The sequence below is a fragment of the Schistocerca nitens genome, chromosome 10 (genome assembly GCF_023898315.1).
Source record: "Schistocerca nitens isolate TAMUIC-IGC-003100 chromosome 10, iqSchNite1.1, whole genome shotgun sequence".
Classification (NCBI taxonomy): Eukaryota; Metazoa; Arthropoda; class Insecta; order Orthoptera; family Acrididae; genus Schistocerca; species Schistocerca nitens.
The window spans coordinates 91,965,727-91,991,448 of NC_064623.1; the positions used below are offsets into that span (position 1 = coordinate 91,965,727).

The following is a 25,722-nucleotide window of genomic DNA, read 5'->3' on the forward strand; positions in this document are numbered from 1 at the left end:
TCTACCAATCCATCGGTCACTGAATCTGTTGCTGAGAAGCGTACGAACACTTCGACTGAAATGTGCAGGAGCTCCATCGTGCATGAACCACATGTTGTGTCGTACTTGTAAAGGCACATGTTCTAGCAGCACAGGTAGAGTATTCCGTATGAGCGTAGGTGGAAGTACATGGGTCCCAATCAAGACATCACCAACAATGCCTGCCCAAACGTTCACAGAAAATCTGTGTTCATGACGTGATTGCACAATTGCGTGCGGATTCTCGTCAGCCCACACATGTTGATTGTGAAAATTTACAATTTGATCACGTTGGAATGAAGCCTCATCCGTAAAGAGAACATTTGCACTGAAATGAGGATTGACACATTGTTGGATGAACCATTCGCAGAAATGTACCCGTGGAGGCCAATAGCTGGTGATAGTGCCTGCACACGCTGTACATGGTACGGAAACAACTGGTTCTCCCGTAGCACTCTCCATACAGTGACGTGGTCAACGTTACCTTGTACAGTAGCAACTTCTCTGACGCTGACATTAGGGTTATCGTCAACTGCACGAAAAATTGCCTCGTCCATTGCAGGTGTCCTCGTCGTTCTAGGTCTTCCCCAGTCGCGAGTCATAGGCTGGAATGTTCCGTGCTCCCTAAGACGCCGATCAACTGCTTCGAACGTCTTCCTGTCGGGACACCTTCGTTCTGGAAATCTGTCTCGATACAAACGTACCGCGCCACGGCTATTGCCCCGTGTAAATCCATACATCAAATGGGCATCTGCCAACTCCGCATCTGTAAACATTGCACTGACTGCAAAACCACGCTCGTGATGAACACTAACCTGTTGATGCTACGTACTGATGTGCTTGATGCTAGTACTGTAGAGCAATGAGTCGCATGTCAACACAAGCACCGAAGTCAACATTACCTTCCTCCAATTGGGCCAACTGGCGGTGAATCGAGGAAGTACAGTACATACTGACGAAACTAAAATGAGCTCTAACTTGGAAATTAAGCGTTTCCGGAAACATGTCCACATAACACCTTTTCTTTATTTGTGTGTGAGGAATATTTCCTGAAAGTTTGGCCGTACCTTTTTGTAACACCCTGTATATTTGCAGCACTCTATCGCCAGAATTACAGCAAGTAACATGGTGGTGTGTAACGCAACTACAGTGCTTTAGAAACAGTGTGCTGTGACCGAGCGAGGTGGCGCAGTGGTTAGACACTGGACTCGCATTCGGGAGGACGACGGTTCAATCCCGCGTCCGGCCAGCCTGATTTAGGTTTTCCGTGATTTCCCTAAATCGCGCCAGGCAAATGCCGGGAAGGCTCCTTTGAAAGGGCACGGCCGACTTCCTTCCCCGTCCTTCCCTAATCCGATGAGACTGATGACCTCGCTGTCTGGTCTCCTTCTCCAAAACAACCAACAGTGTGCTGTAATCGAGTTTCGATTTCGGAGACCTCGTCCACACATGGAGCACCGTCTCCTTCAGCACGGCAGTGCAACACTAAACATGGACGCTCCGCCATCTGCAACAATCCGACGCCTTGGATTCATTGTCATCGATCATCCTCCTTACACTCCCGACATGGCCCCACCGGATTTTCATCTGTTTCCAAAACTTAAAGAATAGTTTCGTGGACTTCACTTTGATAGTGATTAAACGGAGCAAACAGAGGTGTCGTGTGGCTCCATCGATAAAGTGAAACATTTTACAGTGACCGTATTAATAAAGTGCTCTCGTTCGGAGAAATGTGTTCATCACCATGGCGACTGTCTTGAGAAATAAATATACAGACATAAAGAATAAAGATGTAAAATGTTAATAAAGTTTTATTTAAAAAGCCTTAACAGTTTTCACACAAAAATTTAAGTTGCATCATTTTTCAGCATGCCCTCTCGTTATAGGTGCCCGACAACCAACGAACGGCAGCAGGGCAATCCCACGGTCAATCGGCGCTCGTGGTGCCAAGTTTCCATAGTATCAAAACGGCGCGTTGTTGACCTACACAATACTGGTAATTTTGTTTCCTACTGGCATCAGCTATCCAGGGTTAAAATTTCGTGACACAATTTCTTCCCACCATATACAGGGTGTTTCAAAAATGACCGGTATATTTGAAACGGCAATAAAAACTAAACGAGCAGCGATAGAAATACACCGTTTGTTGCAATATGCTTGGGACAACAGTACATTTGCAGGCGGACAAACTTTCGAAATTACAGTAGTTACAATTTTCAACAACAGATGGCGTTGCAAGTGATGTGAAAGATATAGAAGACAACGCAGTCTGTGGGTGCGCCATTCTGTACATCGTCTTTCTGCTGTAAGCGTGTGCTGTTCACAACGTGCAAGTGTGCTGTAGACAACATGGTTTATTCCTTAGAACAGAGGATTTTTCTGGTGTTGGAATTCCACCGCCTAGAACACAGTGTTGTTGCAACAAGACGAAGTTTTCAACGGAGGTTTAATGTAACCAAAGGACCGAAAAGCGATACAATAAAGGATCTGTTTGAAAAATTTCAACGGACTGGGAACGTGACGGATGAACGTGCTGGAAAGGTAGGGCGACCGCGTATGGCAACCACAGAGGGCAACGCGCAGCTAGTGCAGCAGGTGATCCAACAGTGGCCTCGGGTTTCCGTTCGCCGTGTTGCAGCTGCGGTCCAAACGATGCCAACGTCCACGTATCGTCTCATGCGCCAGAGTTTACACCTCTATCCACACAAAATTCAAACGCGGCAACCCCTCAGCGCCGCTACCATTGCTGCACGAGAGACATTCGCTAACGATATAGTGCACAGGATTGATGACGGCGATATGCATGTGGGCAGCATTTGGTTTACTGACGAAGCTTATTTTTACCTGGACAGCTTCGTCAATAAACAGAACTGGCGCATATGGGGAACCGAAAAGCCCCATGTTGCAGTCCCATCGTCCCTGCATCCTCAAAAAGTACTGGTCTGGGCCGCCATGTCTTCCAAAGGAATCATTGGCCCATTTTTCAGATCCGAAACGATTACTGCATCACGCTATCTGGACATTCTTCGTGAATTTGTGGCGGTACAAACTGCCTTAGACGACACTGCGAACACCTCGTGGTTTATGCAAGATGGTGCCCAGCCACATCGCACGGCCGACGTCTTTAATTTCCTGAATGAATATTTCGATGATCGTGTGATTGCTTTGGGCTATCCGAAACATACAGGAGGCGGCGTGGATTGGCCTCCCTATTCGCCAGACATGAACCCCTGTGACTTCTTTCTGTGCGGACACTTGAAAGACCAGGTGTACCGCCAGAATCCAGAAACAATTGAACAGCTGAAGCAGTACATCTCATCTGCATGTGAAGCCATTCCACCAGACACGTTGTCAAAGGTTTCGGGTAATTTCATTCAGAGACTACGCCATATTATTGCTACGCATGGTGGATATGTGGAAAATATCGTACTATAGAGTTTCCAGACCGCAGCGCCATCTGTTGTTGAAAATTGTAACTACTGTAATTTCGAAAGTTTGTCTGCCTGAAAATGTACTGTTGTCCCAAGCATATTGCAACAAACGGTGTATTTCTATCGCTGCTCGTTTAGTTTTTATTGCCGTTTCAAATATACCGGTCATTTTTGAAACACCCTGTATATATCAGGGTGTGTCAGTATCCAAGAGTGTGTGCTGTTGTAATTATCGTATGGCAGTGAAACTTTAATATTCTAATGCACTAATGCGGAACCAATTTACATTGGAAGGAAATTAGTTCCAGTTTTAGCCCCCAGGTGAAAATCTGGCATTGTGAATGCAAGGAAGATGTATAGAAATGTTTCCTTATGTAATGAATTAGGAGTCAGATGTGGGCAGAAAAGTCAAACAAGCTGTAATTTTGACTTTATTATTAACTGCCACTTCACAATTTCTACAATATGACCACCGGAGATATCAACAAAATGTTGTACAGTAAGAGAGGCTGCCATAAGATAATTACAACTTATACACTGAACCTCTGTAAGTACCTTTACTTTAATTATACCCACCAAGTGTGTATATAAACATATTCACACACACGCACACACACACAAACACATACACACACACCTAACCTCTGTATATATATATATATATATATATATATATATATATATGTGTGTGTGTGTGTGTGTGTGTGTGTGTGTGTGTGTGTGTGTGTGTGTGTGTGTGTGTGCGCGCTTGTAATGCTTCTGTAATTATATTTCCATCACAATGCATTATTTTTTCCTATAATTATCACTTAAACTAATAATGCAAACCACTTTACCACATTATTGAACCTCATTTTTGTCATTATATCGGCTGTCATAATCTGTGCTGTGACTGTAGGCGCCCACTACTGTTTGTACTACAAATGATTCATTGACCTGATAAGTAGTTCTTTTCAACATATCAATTGAAACGGCTCGTTAATTAAAGCCTTTCAATATAAACTACTAATGGTTGTCAATCGAATGCTGCCAATAACTCCATTTTTCTACTCTTTCCCTTAAGGTATACTTAAGATGCCACTTTTACACAAGCCAAATACTATGACCAAATGTGCCCAATGAAATGCATTCTGTTAGGTTACTAGACAAATCATCCGGGTCTCGCCATGAACAATTGCAGATCAGTCCTTTTTTCCTAATACTACTATGGCAGGTGGTAGGTCTACTCACTCCTGGTGAGGCGCAGCTGGCAGGGTTTGCCCTCAACTACGGAGAGTGGCACCACATTGGGCCCACACCCATCCCCCACGACGGCAGCCGGAAGCATGCACAGCGGCAACAGCATCAGACGCACTATCAGCATGCTGTAGGAACACAAATACAGCACACTGTGAGTCATTATTTGAGAAGTCAGGTGGTAGGTTAGTTAATAAGCTAACTAGTAGATTAGTTAGTAGGTTAGTTAGTTAGTAGCTTGGCTAGTTGATGAGTATTTAGCCAGTTAATAGGTTAGTTAGGCCATTAGTTAGTAGGTTAGTTAGTTGGTCAGCTACTAGGCTAGTGGCAAGTTAGAAGCTTTGTGAGTTGGCTGGCTGGTTAGTTAGTTAGTTAGTTGCATGCCTTGTTAAACATGCCACAACTTTCTATGGTGTGGAACAAATAATTGGTTTTACAGGTAATATGCATTTTCTATGAGAAAAGACGTACATGCTGGTCCTTTAAATAACTTGATTCTTACTTTAATTCTAATCTGCTACACAATTTAATAAGTGTAATTTAAAAACTGAAATACTGACAAGGAAACCTCCCCATCGCACACCCCTCAGATTTAGTTATAAGTTGGCACAGTGGATAGGCCTTGAAAAACTGAACACAGATCAATCGAGAAAACAGGAAGAAGTTGTGTGGAACTATGAAAAAAATAAGTGAAATATACAAACTGAGTAGTCCACGCGAAGATAAGCAACATCAAGGGGAATGAGAATTAAGGAGCGCCGTGGTCCCGTGGTTAGCGAGAGCAGCTACGGAACGAGAAGTCCTAGCTTCAAGTCTTCCCTCCAGTGAAAAGTTTAATTTTTAATTTCAGTTTATGTGACAAACTCTTATGTTTTCATCACTTTTTTGGGAGTGATTATCACATCCACAAGAAAATCTAAATCGGGCAAGGTAGAAAAATCTTTTTACCCATTCGCTAAGTGTACAAGTTAGGTGGGTCGACAACATATTCCTGTCATGTGACGCACATGCCGTCACCAGTGTCGTATAGAATATATCAGACGTGTTTTCCTGTGGAGGAATCGGTTGACCTATGACCTTGCGATCAAATGTTTTCGGTTCCCATTGGAGAGGCACGTCCTTTCGTCTACTAATCGCACGGTTTTGCGGTGCGGTAGCAAAACACAGACACTAAACTTATTACAGTGAAAAGAGACGTCAGTGAACGAACGGACAGATCATAACTTTGCGAAAATAAATAAAGTAAAATTTACGGTCGAGGGAGACTTGAACCAAGGACCTCTCGTTCCACACTTACTCACGCTAACCACGGGACCACGGCGGACCTGAGCTCACGCGGTCCTTAATGTGCTTATCTTGGACATGGACTACTCAGTTTGAATATTTTGCTTATTTTTTCATAGTTCCACACAACTTCTTCCTGTTTTCTCGATTGATCTGTGTTCAGTTTTTCAAGGCCTATCCACTGTGCCAACTTATAACTAAATCTGAGGGGGGTGCGATGGGAAGGTTCCCTTGTGAGTACTGATGTTCGCAATAATATTTGTTTTATACTTTGTTGTGAACCAGCTGTTGGTTTTTTACACCATCCTCACACAATGAAAAACTCAAGCATAGATATACAGGGCGTAACAGGTAAAAGTGCAGATATGTTTATATGTGTTACCTTAATATGTACACACATCAGTATGTTGGTTTTTTTCTGTGACGAACAGTCATCCCACAAACACGACACATAATTTACTACCTAATGTTTTCTGCTTGGTCGTAACTGCGCACAAAGTGGACTATACCCGTCGGTATAGACTACCTGTCTTGCATTCACACATCCACACTTCAACACCTCACTTGCTGGCCGGGGGAAAATAATCATTGACTTGCTCTTGCCACTCGTACTTGGAGGTATCAACCAACCGAAATGTGTACTACTGCTAATAGCCACAATTATTTGTCTGCAAACGAGGTAAATACTGATTTAACGTTGTTCAGTACTCCGTCCTCAGTCGCCAATAGAAATATCAACATTTATACCTTTTACACCCTCTGTAGTTGTAAAAGGTCACATATCTTTGCAAAAACTATCTTTTTGTATCTAAAAACTGTCGCTGGTGTTCTGTGAACTATCTGTCTAGTCTCGTTATCTGAGGTTGGCCTAAAAAGCCAAAAGCCACGTCACAACGAACTATAAACAAATGTTATCATGGGACATTAATACACTCCTGGAAATGGAAAAAAGAACACATTGACACCGGTGTGTCAGACCCACCATACTTGCTCCGGACACTGCGAGAGGGCTGTACAAGCAATGATCACACGCACGGCACAGCGGACACACCAGGAACCGCGGTGTTGGCCGTCGAATGGCGCTAGCTGCGCAGCATTTGTGCACCGCCGCCGTCAGTGTCAGCCAGTTTGCCGTGGCATACGGAGCTCCATCGCAGTCTTTAACACTGGTAGCATGCCGCGACAGCGTGGACGTGAACCGTATGTGCAGTTGACGGACTTTGAGCGAGGGCGTATAGTGGGCATGCGGGAGGCCGGGTGGACGTAGCGCCGAATTGCTCAACTCGTGGGGCGTGAGGTCTCCACAGTACATCGATGTTGTCGCCAGTGGTCGGCGGAAGGTGCACGTGCCCGTCGACCTGGGACCGGACCGCAGCGACGCACGGATGCACGCCAAGACCGTAGGATCCTACGCAGTGCCGTAGGGGACCGCACCGCCACTTCCCAGCAAATTAGGGACACTGTTGCTCCTGGGGTATCGGCGAGGACCATTCGCAACCGTCTCCATGAAGCTAGGCTACGGTCCCGCACACCGTTAGGCCGTCTTCCGCTCACGCCCCAACATCGTGCAGCCCGCCTCCAGTGGTGTCGCGACAGGCGTGAATGGAGGGACGAATGGAGACGTGTCGTCTTCAGCGATGAGAGTCGCTTCTGCCTTGGTGCCAATGATGGTCGTATGCGTGTTTGGCGCCGTGCAGGTGAGCGCCACAATCAGGACTGCATACGACCGAGGCACACAGGGCCAACACCCGGCATCATGGTGTGGGGAGCGATCTCCTACACTGGCCGTACACCACTGGTGATCGTCGAGGGGACACTGAATAATGCACGGTACATCCAAACCGTCATCGAACCCATCGTTCTACCATTCCTAGACCGGCAAGGGAACTTGCTGTTCCAACAGGACAATGCACGTCCGCATGTATCCCGTGCCACCCAACGTGCTCTAGAAGGTGTAAGTCAACTACCCTGGCCAGCAAGATCTCCGGATCTGTCCCCCATTGAGCATGTTTGGGACTGGATGAAGCGTCGTCTCACGCGGTCTGCACGTCCAGCACGAACGCTGGTGCAACTGAGGCGCCAGGTGGAAATGGCATGGCAAGCCGTTCCACAGGACTACATCCAGCATCTCTACGATCGTCTCCATGGGAGAATAGCAGCCTGCATTGCTGCGAAAGGTGGATATACACTGTACTAGTGCCGACATTGTGCATGCTCTGTTGCCTGTGTCTATGTGCCTGTGGTTCTGTCAGTGTGATCATGTGATGTATCTGACCCCAGGAATGTGTCAATAAAATTTCCCCTTCCTGGGACAATGAATTCACGGTGTTCTTATTTCAATTTCCAGAAGTGTACTTTGTATTTCAGTTTTTAATATTTGTATGGTCCTGCAAGTACCGACGGAATACTCAATAAACATAATAAACCTACCACCCCACTCCCAAACACTCGCATTACATTAAGATATTCATCGATCAAGCAGAAGAAGTTATAGAACGATATAATTCGTTTATTTTTAAAATTGTCTTCGTTGTCTGCCAGCACTTTTAATTCAGATTGGGAGGTGCTTACATATTTTTATGGTTGGATATTTTGCTTCTTTCTGCTCCAGAGTTAAGTTAGGTAGTGAATATTGCGGTCTACTATTATTTCCAAATTTTCAATCATCCTTCACAGTAAACTCCGTAAGAGATTAAACTTATAGGGAGGCTGTTGCTACTATGCTATGTTCTCTATTCCAGACACCATCCTTACAGCAGTTTTTTCTGCTATGGATACATTCTGTGTGTATGTGTCTGATAAAAGTAGTCCACATGGTGTTAATGAATTGGAAGTATGCAAACTAATCACATCAAAAAAAGTTTTGCATCACCCCGGTTCCCAAAACTCCTGAAGATAGATATTGACTGTGGATATTGTATCACAGACACAGTCACTTTGACTGTTCAGAGGTGTCACTAAACCTGCCCAAAGATGTAAACAACCATGCATGAGCAGCGCCTATTAGTCGGAGGGGGTCCGAGAGCCGATCAGTTCCAGTCATTTCATCGGGAAGGAGGTACACGGCTCGCGTTGTCTATAGTTCAACCATGCCTAGACGGTCAATACCGCGGTTCGATCGCGTCCGCATTGTTATTTTGTGCTAGGATGGGCTCTCAACAAGGGAAACGTCCGTGCGTCTCGGACTGAACGAAAGTAATGTTGTTTGGACATAGAGGAGATACAGGGAGACAGGAACTGTCGATGACATGCCTCGCTCAGGCCGCACAAGAGCTACTACTGCAGTGGATGACCACTACCTACGGATTATGGCTCGGGGGAACCCTGACAGCAGCACTACCATGTCGAATAATGCTTTTCGTGCAGCCATAGGACGTCGTGTTACGACTCGCAATAGGCTGCATGATGTGCAGCTTCACTCCCGACGTCCATGGCGAGGTCCATCTTTGCAACCACGACACCATGCAGCGCGGTACAGATGGGCCCAACAACATGCCGAATGGACCGCTCAGGATTGGCATCATGTGCTCTTCACCGATGAGTGTCGCGTATGCCTTGAACCAGTCAGTCGTCGGAGACGTGTTTGGAGGCAACCCGGTCAGGCTAAACGCCTTAGACACACTTTCCAACGAGTGCAGCAAGGTGGAGGATCCCTGCTGTTTTGGGGTGGCATTATGTGGGGCCGACGTATACCGCTCGTGGTCATGGAAGGCGCCATAACGGCTGTACGATACGTGAATGCTATCCTCCGATCGACAGTGCAACCACATCGACAGCATATTGGAGAGACATTCGGCTTCATGGACGACAATTCGCACCCCCATCGTGCACATCTTGTGAATGACTTCCTTCAGACATGAACCGTATCGAACATACCTGGGATAGATTGAAAAGGACATACACCCCCCTCCCCGCCCCCCCCCCCCCACACATACACATACACACACACTGCCTTCTAGTACCAAACTGACAGACCTTGATGCCTCAGGATATGAGCTATCATCCAATCCCTTCTTCTAGTCATGTTATGCCACAAATTTCTTTTTCCCCCGTTCGCTTCAGTACCTCCTCATCTGTTACTACGCTCGCATCCTAAATTAAAGCGAGTGATATTAAAGTAGAAACACTGCAAAGAATTCAGAATGTAAACAACTTAAACATGTGTAACCATAGACAAAAATCTTAATCGTTTCTTCCAACTTAACGGATTTGCACGCACATTCCGACAGCTGATTAATGTGCTTGCTATGGAGTGTGATCCCCTTTGGTAGCAATATGGGCCTGACAATAACGGAGCATTCTGTGAATAATTATCAGTCTCGTGTTGAGGCAATAGCGCACATTCTTCCTGCAGAGTTGCTCACAGGTCTTGGAGAGTGGTTGGTGGATGCTGACGTGATGCAAGCCATCTCCCTAGTGCACCCCAGACATGCTCTATGGGATTCAAATTGGGAGAGCGAGCAGGCCACGCCATGCGTTCAATATCTTCTGTGTCCAAGAAAACATCAACTACCTGTGCTCTGTTAGGTAGAGTATTATCGTCTATCACTACGAAGTCTGGCAACAACCGCAAATGAGGTCCCAAGATCTCATCACGATATCTGACAGCAGTTAAACCTTGCCAATTAACCCATACAATGTCATGAATAGAGGTTCGAGTGATAAACACGATCCCTATGTACACCGTCAGGGATCCTCCTTGATATCGGTGTTTTTCCACAGTGTTTGGGTCCCGAAATCGTGTTCCGCGTTCCCTCCAGTTGCGAATCCATCGAGAATCACTCTCCAAACCGGCACTCGTCTGCGGAAACATTTGTCCACTGTTCGACAGCTCCACTCTGGACATTCTCTTCTGTGAAGACGCGTCAAAGGTAGACATACAGCAGGTCTCCGACAGTAGAGGCCACTCTCCGAAGGCTTCTGTATATCGTTTGCCTCTGTACAACACGTCCAGTGGATGCTGCGAACTCACATGCCGGTTGCCAAGGAGTACTAAGGCGGTACTGCTGTTCTTACAGCCAAATGATGGTCCTTTCTTCTGATGTCACACGTGGTCGGCCCTATCTGGTCTTCGGGATACAGTTTTGGTCCGTATAAACTGTCGCCACATCCGAGAAACAACAGAATGATTCACACTAAGCTATCGGGCCGTATCACTTTGCGACTGTCCTGCTTCCGTTCTCTCTATGGCTCTCCACCACAGAGAATCTGGTAGGCATACTGCACCGTTTGTGACTGTGTACACAGCGATTGTGGATGTGGGACTATGCGGCAAACACTACCTCGTTTCACAGATACCCTTATGTCATCGTTGGCATCATTGTCCATTAAGCAGAATGCTATCTTCCGTGCAGAACAAGATCGTACGGACATCTGGTTGACAGTCTATATGAATATGTCTTGAATTAGACACAGGAGCACAGCACGGGGAAATAACGGTTTGTTGCTTTAATTTTGGACACCAGTGTAGATCTTAAGCGTTCTTCAATGGAGCCGCATATAAAAAATTTCTATCGTTCACGTTTCACTTCCATACAAGATTATACTCCAGATAAATATCTCCAGAAAATACATCCTAGCATTCAACTTTATATTAGCATTTAATAAATTCCGATTTTTTAGAAATGCTTTTCTTGCTATTGCCACTACCCATTTTATACCCGCTCTCCTTTGGTCATCGTCAGTTACTTAACTGCTTACATGGCAAAATTCACCGATAACTTTTAGCATATCATTTCTTAATTAAATTTCCTCAGCTTAGCCAACTTTAATTCGACTGCATACCATTACCTTTGTTTCAGTATTGCTGAAGTGCATCTTAAGATCTCTTTTCAAGACACTATCCATTCCGTTCAGCTGCTCTTCCAAGTGTTCTGCTATCTCTGATAGAATTACGTAGCCATTGGCAAATCTCAAAGTTTTCATTTCTTCTCCCTGAATTTTAATTCGCATTTCAGACTTGTCTTTGATTTTCTTTACTACTTGTTTAATGTACAGATCGAGTAACATCAGGGGTAGGCTAAACCCTGTCTCACTCCTAACTAAACGACTTCTACCCTTTCATGTCCTACGACTCTTATAAATCCGGTCTTGTTTTTATAAAGTTGTAAGTAACAGTACACTCCCTGAATGAGATTTTCACTCTGCAGCGGAGTGTGCGCTGATATGAAACTTCCTGGCAGATTAAAACTGTGTGCCCGACCGAGACTCGAACTCGGGACCTTTGCCTTCTGCGGGCAACTGCTCTACCATCTGAGCTACCGAAGCACGACCCACGCCCGTTACTCACAGCTTTACTTCTGCCAGTATCTCGTCTGCTACCTTCCAAACTTTACAGAAGCTCTCCTGCGAGCTTCTGCAAAGTTTGGAAGGTAGGCTCAGATGGTAGAGCACTTGCCCGCGAAAGGCAAAGGTCCCGAGTTCGAGTCTCGGTCGGGCACACAGTTTTAATCGGCCAGGAAGTTTCATATCAGCGCACACTCCGCTGCAGAGTGAAAATCTCATTCTGGAAACATCCCCCAGGCTGTGGCTAAGCCATGTCTCCGCTATATCCTTTCTTTCGGGAGTGCTAGTTCTGCAGGTTCGCAGGAGAGCTTCTGTAAAGTTTGGAAGGTAGGAGACGAGATACTGGCAGAAGTAAAGCTGTGAGTACCGGGCGTGAGTCGTGCTTCGGTAGCTCAGATGGTAGGGCACTTGCCCGCGAAAGGCAAAGGTCCCGAGTTCGAGTCTCGGTCGGGCACACAGTTTTAATCTGCCAGGAAGTTTCAGTACACTCCCTGTATTTTACCCCTGCTAGCTTCAATATTGCAAAGACTTTACTTGAGTCAATAATGCCAAAGATTTTTGTAAATACACATATCCTATAAACGTATGTTTGCTTTTCTTCAACCTACCTTCTTCTAGGATAAGTTGTATTGTCAGTATTACATCACTTGTTCCATCTCTAGATCCTGAACCGATCTTCCCCGAATTTGGCTTCTACTTATTTCTCTATTCTTGTTGATTATGGTGCTTGAATCATCAGAAAAGAGCACTATTTCTGCTTTGTTACTATAAGATGGAAGATGATTTACATACAACAAGAACAGAAGCAGCGCCAATACTGAACGCTGCGGAACAACATTAGTAATATGTCCCTGCTCGAAGGAATATTCATCGTGCAGATACTGGTCGATTGTTACTGAGACCGTACCATTTGAGACACACTTGCATGGTGCAGAACCAGAGTCAGCTGCTATGTTGAGTGGCATTCAGTGGCGTTTGGCGTTGGTAAGAGTGTATGTTTATCTCCTGATCCAACAAAGGAAGAATCGTCTGTTGCATGTGTGAGGCGGCTAATATTCAACTGTGTTGTCAGTTTTCTGGCACCGAGAAAGGGGAGATATGGATATAGAATTTTACAGTTAGCTTATGACAAAAGGATACGTAGATTGCAGTTATACTGACCTATGCGTAGAAAGCTTTTGCACGATCTCAAGAAGTGCTGATATAATCTGCAAATGATGAAGGTAAAAATATAGTAGGTCTGGTCAGACTTTACTTGTCGACTTTCATTTCAAGTAATTCCGTTTGCTGTTTTATGACAGTTCTGTGGGATGGAATCGTTTGTGCGCTCGTGACCTCGTGCTTAGGGCCTGCAGTCTTCGAAGTTTGTGGTGGATATTTAACACACCTTGGTTGCCTGCGCACAGCACTACGGTACATTGCACTATGTGCGGTACTTCTATAACCACAGAAGAAGTTAAATTCTGTTCATGTTCACATATATGTAAGTGATAGTGCAGCTCGATTCCTGCTGACACCATACCACATAAAACAGAGACCTGCATGATGTACAGCCAGAATCAACTGGCATGCCGAGTGCCACTCCACTAGACTTGGCCACTGTTTCTATGTTTCGATACAGTGTATCGATACGTGGAACTGTTTCAGTGTTTCGGAACGGTTGTGGCTCACTGTTTCGAAACAGTGGTGTTTCATTCCGCCCCTGTCTCGGACCAGATTCGATCTCGAGCCAGACACAGAAACTGTATCGTTGTTTCAAAATAAGGCTGTTTCAGTCCACCTGTGCCTGGAACGGACTAATTGTATCGAAACAGTGATGTTTCATTCCACTGTGTGTCGGACGAGATTCGGGCTCGGCACAGGTACTGAAACACAACATACCACTTCATGAAACTCATTCAAGAGTGTCGAAATCTTTTTGACAAGCAATAGCATGAAGCTTAAGATATCCGAAAATAAAGCTTCGTTTCTAGCTGACTGTCCTGTTTCGAAATGGCGTAACCTCTGCTTTATAAACATTAACCAAACAATAAAACAACGCATACTATTCACATTCAAAATAATAAATATGTGAAAATCATTCAGTTAAATTACACTTTTTTTATAACAGACGCTTCTCTGTTCATGTACAGTAATCATATTAAGAAACGCAAGTAACCCTACAACATTTTGAATAAAAAAAGGCGTAGAGTGACAGTTATTAGACATATACATAAATTTGATGTAGGTTTAATTGCAAGCAATCTGTTTGACAAATCACTGATAGTAATGGTGTACGGGAAGGGCTGGGAAGCATGGTGAATTTATAGTAACGGTTCGAAACACCTTGAAAGACAAAATTTTTTTGTTATATTTTATTATTTATTCGAAGTATTTGGCGTTATTTGTGAGTCTATAGTCACTGGGCCTATTATCCACAATGATTCCCTTTGTGTGCATGGAAATTAGCAGGATGGGTATATTACCCATACTAACGGAATGTGGGAATCCCAGTAGCATATCCGTTGTTTCTGCAGTTTGCTCCCACCTCCAGTTCCGTTCGTGGTGGTTCTTCTGTCTTCAGCTATGGCTGTCCTCAGCCAAATGAAAAGTATGAAAGTCACACGACACGAAAGAAGCGCATTTGCTGCAGGAAACACGAAACTGTCAAGACGCCTAAGGGATAGTTTCATACTTTCTGCGACATGATTAGCGCTCTCGCACCTCATTTGCGTTTATATGGACAAACTTATACAGTAGACATTCAAGATGATAAAATGTGTAGGTTTATTAGATTACAAAACACAAACTGTTTCACTGTTTCGAAACAGCGTATCGGAACATTACACTGTACTGTTTCATTTGTTTCGAAACAGTTACGTGTTTCAGTTTGCCCATCTCTACACTCCACGGTGTTCAGCGATGAGTTTCGCTTCCGTTTGTGGCGGTGAGGTCGCCACACCAGCATATCTGGAGATGCCTCGTGCTAAGTGATGATGATGACGCTGATGATTGGTTTGTGGGGCGCTCAACTGCGCGGTTGTCAGTGATAATACTAACTGCAGTTTTGGAAGAAAGAACAGAAAAGGGAGTAGTAATGTTTACGCAAATTTGAACCTATCACTCGGAAGGCAACTCATTAGTATTGGATGTGGAGCTCTTATAGTCCACAACGCAACCAAAACAGCTTCAGATTGTCTCCCTGTGGGCTTCGACTGCATCATTGTGAAAATTAAATCATTTTTTAATGTCCACAGCGCTCGAGTGGAAGCTCTCAAAGAGTGCTGTGATTCCGGAAACTGCTGTGTTCCAGCAGAACCAGGTGACTCGCGTTAATGTCAGCGCTTGAAACAATTTTAAAAATATTTCAGTCCTTAAAAAGCTATTTTCTAAGCATCGATAAACGCCCAAACATTTTAAAAACATTTTTTGAAAATCCGACCTCTGAATTAAGGTTATACTTTTTGCATGCACTGGAAATGACTTTCTTACAAACGGTGTTAAAAATTGAAGAAAAACGCGTGTCCACTGTAGAATCTACGAAGGAAATGAAGCGTCTCTGACATAATTTAGCACGTAACAGAGAGTTTGCTTTTGCTTCCTCACACCGTCCGCAATCTAATAACAAAATTCCAAGAAACTGACGCTGTTCGTGGTGTAGAAACTCTGGCGGCTGAATTTTATAACAAAGAATACTTGGATCAGTGGCGTCAGTTCAATGGAGAGTTAGAAGTGTTTAAATGGGCAACTTTGACTGAAGTACCTACGCGGGAACAAAATACAGAATCTGACGGACTTGGCTGATTACACAAGGATTTCTTAGCAGTGACCAAGATACAGACGTATTCAATGAGTTTTCACTTATTTCCAGCTACCTCAGAGATGAACAAATATGGAGATGGAACGCTAAAAATGTTGCTACTGAAGAACGTTTGGTGGAATTGTTCAGACATTTCCGTGACAACAATGTGAACTGTACGAAATTTCGTGTAATTATTGAATACGTTTTATGTTTGCCTGGAAGTAACGCTTCTATCTAAAGAGTTTTTTCTCTAACGAATACGATATGGACAACTGACAAAACACAGTTAAGTGGCGCAGTTTTGAAAGCCATTTTGATTACCAAGACTAACATCAACAAATCATGTGATAAGCTCCGTTCCTACCAGAAAAGTAGCCCCGACATTTTAAAACTGATTTCCTCCGCAGACAAATATAAAACAAATGTACCTGCAACTGCAATCTATTGTTGATTAATTCAAATTATATATAATTAACTAGTTATACCCGGCGAAATTCGTTCCGCCTCTGAAAATCTTTGTATGTTACAGCTGACCCGCCAACGTTGTTTTGCCATATAAATTATCTATAGTCTATAAGAATAATGTATACGTGTAACACAATGTATACCCGGCGAACTTCGTTCCGCTTCTGAAAATCTTTATATGTTATAGCTGACCCGGCAAACGTTGTTTTGCCATATAAATTATCTCTAGTCTACAAGAATAATGTATACGTGTAACACAATGTATTAGTGTAACACAATAGCCGTTGTTTGCGGGAGCTCGTGACACAAACAATAATAATGGCCAAAACTGTGCAGGTAATGAGAAGAGGCTTAGTGGGAAGTCCGGCAGTATCGGCCACTATTAGTTCTAGCGTTTCTATGGTAGATCGCGCGGATTTAACAATCGCAGCCGATACACGGCTTGTCCATGAGCATACAAACATAGCGGCAATTTCGTGTCGGAACGTGTTCGCTAGCATTATGAATAAGGCCAAGCGCACACGCATCGATTTTTATCGTACGTAAAAATATTGTTCGATTAAATTCTTTTAGAGGAACAAAGGAGAGAATAGGAACTTCATTGTTCCACTAAAGGTCGCAGGTTCGAATCCTGCCTCGGGCATGGATGTGTGTGATGTCCTTAGGTTAGTTAGGTTTAAGTGGTTCTAAGTTCTAGGGGACTGATGACCACAGATGTTAAGTCCCACAGTGCTCAGAACCATTTTTTTTTTATAATTTCCGTACGATAAAAATCGATGCGTGTGCGCTAGGCCTAAATGTCGGTTTGGCGAATGACGCATGCTACCTAGTTAAACTTCTCCGACTAGTTACGTCGATTCAAAGAGGGATATTCGAGTCGTTGCTTTTGGTATGTTCTCTTCAATTACTTATCTATCGATTAGTGAAAGACTATCACCGGCACACAGCTGGCGGGGATAACTGATCAAGTGATAATTGATCAGTTATCGACTGAGGTTGAAAATTATTAAATTACTAAAATCACTATTTAAAAATAGGGGTTGGTGGTAGAAGGGTGAAAATTTAGGGTTGCGTGTATTTTGTAGTGCCACATCATAAAAAAATAGAAATAAAAAGTTCTGTCCAGAAAATAAGAAAAATTTTTTTGGGGTGGACCACCCTTATCACTTAAGAATATGAAAAATAGATTACGACCGATTCTCAGACCTACCGAATATACATGTAAAATTTCATCAGAATCGATCGAGCCCTTTCGGAGCGGTATGGCAACCATCACTGTGACACAAGAATTTTATATACAAGGGTAAGGATACATTGCTATCACGTCCTTGTTTTTGAATAAGTTATAAATGGTAGAATAATTTTTTTCCCTAAATTCTGTAAGCTTCCCGCTCTGACAAAAAAAAAGAAAAATGGTCACGCTAGTGATCCAGCTGCTCTGGATTCTAATAATGCCTGCCATTCATTGACCTCGGTAGGAGACATGACCCAATTAAGCAGTCACTAACAACACCTGGCTTCACATTCACATAGAACCGCACATCATGATCGCAGCTAAATGTGGCTTGTGGACTAAACTCACCACGAACTTGCGAATTGTGGATGCTGAAGACACCATCACGCCCGAAATTTGCTTCATTTGTAAACAGCGCAGAGGACGGAAATCAGAACGCATTTGACTCTGTTCCAGGTACCACTGCGAAAAATGTGCGTTGTGTTCAAATGGCTCAAATGGTTCTGACAAGGGAACCTCCCCATCGCACCCCCCTCAGATTTAGTTATAAGTTGGCACAGTACATATGCCTTGGAAAACCGAACACAGATGAATCGAGAAAACAGGAAGAAGTTGTGTGGATCTATGAAAAAAAAAAAGCAAAATTGCAAGCTGATAGGCCATGCCCAAGATAGGCAACATCAAGGGGATTGCAACCCCAGGAGCGCCGTGGTCCCGTGGTTAGCGTGAGCAGCTGCAGAACGAGAGGTCCTCGGTTCAAGTCCTCCCTCGAGTGAAATTTTTTATTTTCAGACAATTATCAAAGTTCAGGCACCCACACATAATCAACTTCGCTCTCCAAAATTCCAGGACATGTTCAGATTTGCTTGGAGATATGCAGGATTAGATGATCTACACACGGAAAAATTTGAAAACATTAAAAACATATGTTTTGACAGAGCACAGGGAAAACTGTGCGACTGTGAAACTGTTGCATTCATTTTTTGCAGTTTATGTGACAAACTCTAATGTTTTCATCACTTTTTTCGGTGTGATTATCACATCCACAAGAAAACCTAAATCGGGTGAGGTAGAAGAATCTTTTTACCCATTAGCCAAGTGTGGGTTGACAACATATTCCTGTCATATGATGCACATCCCGTCACCAGTGTCGTAAAGAATATATCAGACGTGTTTTCCTGTAGAGGAATCGGTTGACCTACGACCTTGCGATCAAATGTTTTCGGTTCCCATTGGAGAGGCACGTCCTTTCGTCTACTAATCGCACGGTTTTGCGGTGTGGTCGCAAAACACAGACACTAAACTTATTACAGTGAACAGAGACGTCAATGAACGAACGGACAGATCATAACTTTGCGAAAATAAAGAAAGTAAAATTTTCGACCGAGGGAAGACTTGAACCAAGGACCTCTCGTTCCACAGCTACTCACGCTAACCACGGGACCACGGCGCTCCTGAGCTAACAGTTACCCTGATGTAGCAAATGTTGCACATGGACTACTCAGTTAGCATATTTTGCTTATTTAATCATAGTTCCACACAGCTTCTTCCTGTTTTGTCGATCGATCTGTGTTCAGTTTTTCAAGGCCTATCCACTGTGCCAACTTATAACTAAATCTGAGGGGGGTGCGATGGGGAGGTTCCCTTGTGAGCACTATGGGACTTAACTTCTGAGGTCATCAGTCCCCTAGAACTTAGAACTACTTAAACCTAACTAACCCATGCCCGAGGCAGGATTCGAACCTGCGACCGTAGGGTCGCGCGGTTCCAGACTGTAGCGCTTAGAACCGCTCGGTCACCCCGGCCGGCAATGTGCGCTGTGTGAATAATCATCTGGTTGCAGTTTGTGCACACGTTGTAAGTGAAATGAGGGTAACAACAGCTCACGAAGGACGTTTACATTCGTCTGATTCGTCCCCATATTACGCACAACTGCACCAGTGCCGATGGATCTTGCTCCATATGCTGGGGGACAGCTTCGTCAAATTGCAGAGTTCATCCCTGTCTAGGTAATCAGCTAAATGACCCAGTCTCACACAGACGTTTTACACAGCATTTTGAACGAAGGGGGATTCGGTGATTGGGATCTTGACGATAATCTCGCCGTGATGTTCGTTTTTGTTAGCTATGCAGGAGCACCAACACCACTCATATCAGTACGCTCACTCCAGCTGTATCGCTACATTACTAAGTAAGTACTGTGCCTTGTCACGACATGCAACCACATGTCAACATGAAAAATGAAATGACGTGTGGCGAGGGCCTCCCGTCGGATAGACGGATCGTCTGATGCAAGTCTTTTTAGTTGACGCCACTTCGGCGACTGGCGTCTCTATGAGGATGAGATGAGGATGATGGAGACAACACAATACCGTCCCCGAGCGCAGAAAATCTCCCACTCAGTCAGGAATCGAACCCGGACCCCTCGCAAGCCATTCTGGTGCTCTGACCAATCAGCTATGCAGGTGGAAAATGTCAGCGTGATACGACTATTACAACTGATGGACGAACTATGTGCTCTACCGGTGCAATATGAATTTTTATAACAACAACGTCAGTCATCATAACTGAAGAGCGAAAACGCACTCCACCGGATTAAATAATACTCATAAGAGATTATAACATTATAGAAAAATAATTGTTTCGGTGACATCTACATCTACATCTACATGGATAATCTGCAAATCATATTTAAGTGCCTGGCAGAAGGTTCATCGAACCACCTTCACAATTCTCTATTGTTCCAATCTCGTATAGCGCGCGGAAAGAATGAACACCTGTATCTTTCCGTACGAGCTCTGATTTCCCTTATTTTATCGTGGTGATCGTTTCTCCCTATGTAGGTCGGTGTCAACAAAATATTTTCGCATTCGAAGGAGAAAGTTGGTGATTGGAATTTCGTGAGAAGATTCCGTCGCAACGAAAAACGCCTTTCTTTTAATGATGTCCAGCCCAAATTCGGTGTCATCCCAATAAAACGCAGTCTTTGGTTAGCCTTCCCCACAACATTTTCTAGCCGCGCGGGATTAGCCGAGCGTTCTGAGGCACTGCAGTCATGGACTGTGCGGCTGATCTCGGCGGAGGTTCGAGTCCTCCCTCGGGCATGGGTGTGTGTGTTTGTCCTTAGGATAATTTAGGTTAAGTAGTGTGTAAGCATAGGGACTGATGACCTTAGCAGTTAAGTCCCATAAGATTTCGCACACATTTCTTTTTGAACATTTTCTATTTGTTCCTTGCAATTTAAGCTGTTCGTAATTGTAATCCCTAGGTATTTAGTTGAATTTACGGCTTTTAGATTAGACTGATTAATCGTGTAACCGGAGTTTAACGAGTTCCTTTTAGCACTCATCTGGATGACCTCACACTTTTCGTTATTTAGGGTCAACTGCCACTTTTCGCACCATTCAGATATCTTTTCTAAATCGTTTTGCAGTTTGTTTTGATCTTCTGATGACTTTATTAGTCGATAAACGACAGCGTCATCTGCAAACAACCGAAGACGGCTGCTCAGATTGTCTCCAAAATCGTTGATATAGATAAGGAACAGCAAAGGGCCTATAACACTACCTTGGGGAACGCCAGAAATCACTTCTGTTATACTAGATGACTTTCCGTCAACTACTACGAACAGTGACCTCTCTGACAGGAAATGAAAAATCCAGTCACATAACTGAGACGCTAATCCATAAGCACGCAATTTCACTACGACCCGCTTGTGTGGTACAGTGTCAAAAGCCTTCCGGAAATCCAGAAATACGGAATCGATCTGAAATCCATTGTCAATAGCACTCAGCGCTTCATGTGAATAAAGAGCTAGTTGTGTTTCACAAGAACGATGTTTTCTAAACCCATGTTGACTGTGTGTCAATAGACCGTTTTCTTCGAGGTAATTCATAATGTTCGAACAGAATATATGTTCCAAAATCCTGCTGCATGTCGACGTAAACGATATGGGCCTGTAATTTAGTGCATTAATCCAACTACCTTTCTTGAATATTGGTGTGACCTGTGCAACTTTCCAGTCTTTGGGTACGGATCTTTCGTCGAGCGAACGGTTGTATATGATTGTCAAGTATGGAGCTAATGCATCAGCATACTCCGAAAGCAACCTAATTGGTACACAGTCTGGACCAGAAGACCTGTGTAAACGTTTGAGTTTGTCGGTTTAGATAACGGTGTGTGACTGAAATGGCGCAGCAACTGGAGAAAGACTCCAATGATGAATTAGGGTTGATGGTACGATTCTTGCACGCATAACGGCTCAATTGCTCACAAGTTCACCGTGAAGTTCTGGCGGCTTGTGGACCACACGCAACGTCGCGTCCAGGCGTAGTGAAATGGTGCCGACAATTTGACCGAGGCCGCACAGATGTGCGTAGTGCTGATAGGGCAGTCTAGAAGTTGTACAACGCGATTACCAGCTTTCAGCCAACAAGCTGAAAGAATTACTGGAGGGCAAAAAAGATTTTCCAGCGATGACGACGTTCACACAGCGGTTCTGGAATGACTCCCTGACCGAGGAGTGGACTTCTACCGTCGAAGAACTGAGCGAGCGTTGTTTACAGAAACTCGGTGGCTTTGTTGAAAAACAGTGCCACGTATCTGTGTCACTTTGAAGTGTAGAATCTGCGACTTACTAAACCGTCACTGGTATCTAATGAAGATCATGCAAAAGAGATACAAACATATAGCTTCATCCGTATTACCATGTCCACAGGTTAACCCCAGACCAAACCCAAAATGATCCAAATGGCTCTAAGCACTATGGGACTTAATATCTGGGGTCATGTCCCCTAGACTTAGAACTACTTAAACCTAACTAAGGACATCACACACATCTATGTCCGAGGCAGGAGTCGAACCTGCGATCGTAGCAGCAGTGCGATTCCGCACTGAAGCGCCTAGAGCCGCTCGGCCACAGGGGCCGGCCAGACCAAACCCCTCTCGTCTCCATCCCCTAAACCCAATACCGCACACCCTTTTAATAAAATACGGAAGAGAATTTACAATGTTCTGTCTTATCATCGGTTTCGTTGTACTATGTCTGCGAAAGAGTCAAGTGACTCATGCGTCGATAGGAGTACCATGCATATTAAAGTATTCAACTCATTAAACGCGCGGTCTAGGGCGCCTTGCCACGGTTCGCGCGGTTTCCCCCATGGAGGTTGGAGTCCTCCCTCGGGCATGGGTGTGTGTGGTGTCCTTAGTGTAAGCTAGTTTAAGTTAGGATAAGTAGTGCATAATCCTAGGGACCGACGACCTCAGCAATTTGGTCCCGTAGGAACTTACCACCACTGACACAGCCACTGTCAACTTATTAAGATTTTAAGAGAAGATTCCCTTCGGTCCAGCAACCACAAATCCCGCAACGACTCCTGTTGATGGTTGCGGATGACAGATGCACCTTTCTATTGTCTACAGTGTGTTTCACATTTCATGTTACACACTTCTAGAGGTTATAGAGGGGACTTAGTAGATTAAGTTTTAAACAGGAAGCCGTGTCCGGAAACGTCATCCAACAACGCTACAAATCGTCAAAGTAATGGGCGCCGGCGCCTGTAAATGTATTTATAATATAAAGGCTGATTTCGTGATGATGTTACAAACTTTCAAGGTTGATAGAGACTGATAAATGTATCTATTTTAGGGAAGGATCCCTGTACCGGAAACGAACGAGTCGAAAAATATAAGAGAAAACCTTTCTGATACTTCTAACAGTGGAATACATGTACCAGCAGTCAGCCTGCTTAGATGCCTCGAGATGACTGGGTATTTGTGTTGTCCTCATCATTTCATCATCATTCATGGAAGTGGCGAGATTGGGCTGAGCGAAGGTCGGAAATTTGTACGCCGACACGGTAGCTGTGCTGTGCGTGTTCGGTCAGAGAGGCGGTGGCCCTTTGTAATAAAAAAGAAACTGAGTAAACGGGATCAACGATCAACTTGAACGGATGTCACGTGACGTCCGCCCAGACCAAACGCAACTAAGAACACCGAAAAAAAAGGGTGGTAACGTGCTTGCCTCCCATGCACTGGGCCCGGGTTCGATTCCCCGCCGGGTTGGAGATTTTCTGCGTTCGGGGACTGGGTGTTGTGGTTTCCTCATCATAATTTCATCCTTAACATCGGCCGCAAGTCGCACAATGTGGCGCCGACTGAAATGAGTCGCACTTGGCGGCTGAACCCGACTGGGACATCCCGGCCAACTATGCCATACGATCATCTCCTTTTCATGTACTCGCACCATTGTTGCGAAGTATATACCGTAGGCGACTTTCAAGGTGGTGGTATGGACCAAAACAAGACAAAATGTGCAGCAAACATGGGCTCTAAAACAGTGGCGGATGCAGAAAAACCTCAAGGAGGGGACTCTTGAGCTACCTTTTGCTTTAACCGTAATAAAAATTAATCAATTCACATACAAAGTTTAAGAAAGTTTTATTTAAGCTTATTGCATACATATACAAGACAATGCCATCTTATGATATAAAAATATTATAATTGTGTTTCTCTTCCTTAAATGATGAATTCTGTGCGCCTATTCTTCATGGGAAATTGGTTAATTGCATCGTCAATAGGACAATCAATGTCAGGGTGAGTGTTCAACAGAGCTAATTCATTACGTCGATCCTCCTTCATTGTCGACCTCAGCCATGTCTTTGCACGCCGCAGTGTTGATAAACTTCTTTCTACTGCAGCAATAGATGCAGATAGAAAAGCAAATATTTTGTACAGCCTATGCAAAGTAGGATAGTCAGATCTAGGACAAACAGACAACGCTCGCATAACAGAATCACGATCATTAAGGGCGTTTATGCTCGTTTGCTTGTACTGAAGTCTCTTTTTAATCACAAAGAGTCATTCTTCTTCAACTAGGGCATTTTATTTATTCATTCTTCAGTCTTAATATTTCAGCTTCTGAATGTAAACTAACTTCCTATTCGGCGAATAGTCCGTATTTACACTACTGGCCATTAAAATTGCTACACCAAGAAGAAATGCAGATGATAAACGGGTATTCATTGGACAAATATATTATACTAGAACTGACATGTGATTACATTTTCACGCAATTTGGGTGTATAGATCCTGAGAAATCAGTACCCAGCAAAACCACCTCCTTGATACGCCTGGGCATTGAGTCAAACAGAGCTTGGATAGCGTGTACAGGTACAGCTGCCCATGCAGCTTCAACACGATACCACAGAGTAGTGACTGGAGTATTGTGACGAGCCGGTTGCTCGGTCACCACTGACCAGACGTTTTCAATTGGTGAGAGATCTGGAGAATATGCTGGTCAGGGCAACAGTCGAACATTTTATGTATCCAGAAAGGCCCGTACAGGACCTGCAACATTCGGTTGTGCATTATCCCACTGAAATGTAGGGTTTCACAGGGATCGAATGAAGGGTAGAGCCACGGGTCGTAACACATCTGAAATGTAACGTCCACTGTTCAGAGCTCCGTCAATGCGAACAAGAAGTGACCGAGACGTGTAACCAATGGCACCGCCGGGTGATAAGCCAGTATGGCGATGAAGAATACACGCTTCCAGTGTGCGTTCACGGCGATGTCGCCCAACACGAATGTGACCATCATGATGCTGTAAACAGAACCTGTATTCATCCGAAAAAATGACGTTTCGCCAATCGTGCACACAGGTTTGTCGTTGAGTACACCATTGCAGGCGCTCCTGTCTGTGATGCAGCGTCAAGGGTAACCGCAGCCACGGTCTCCGAGCTGGTAGTCCATGCTGCTGCAAACGTCGTCGAACTGTTGGTGCAGATGGTTGTTGTCTTGCAAACGTCCCCAGAGATCACCCAGGGATCGACACGAGGCTGCACGATCCGTAACAGCCATGCGGATAAGATGCCTGTCATCTCGACTGCTAGTGATACGAGGCCGTTGGGATCCAGCACGGCGTTCCGTATTACCCTCCTGAACCCACCGATTCCATATTCTGCTAACAGTCATTGGATCTCGACCAA

The 25,722-nt window shown here is 44.4% G+C and overlaps 1 protein-coding gene across 1 annotated transcript in view; it reads right to left on the reverse strand.

The window, feature by feature from the left end:
- LOC126210136 (peroxidase-like) overlaps positions 1-25,722 on the reverse strand; it is a 194,046-nt gene that overhangs the window by 164,987 nt on the left and 3,337 nt on the right. Inside the window, exon 2 of the mRNA XM_049939285.1 lies at positions 4,680-4,813. Within this exon, the coding sequence (XP_049795242.1) occupies positions 4,680-4,813 (134 nt within the window). The remainder of the gene's footprint in view (positions 1-4,679; positions 4,814-25,722) is intronic.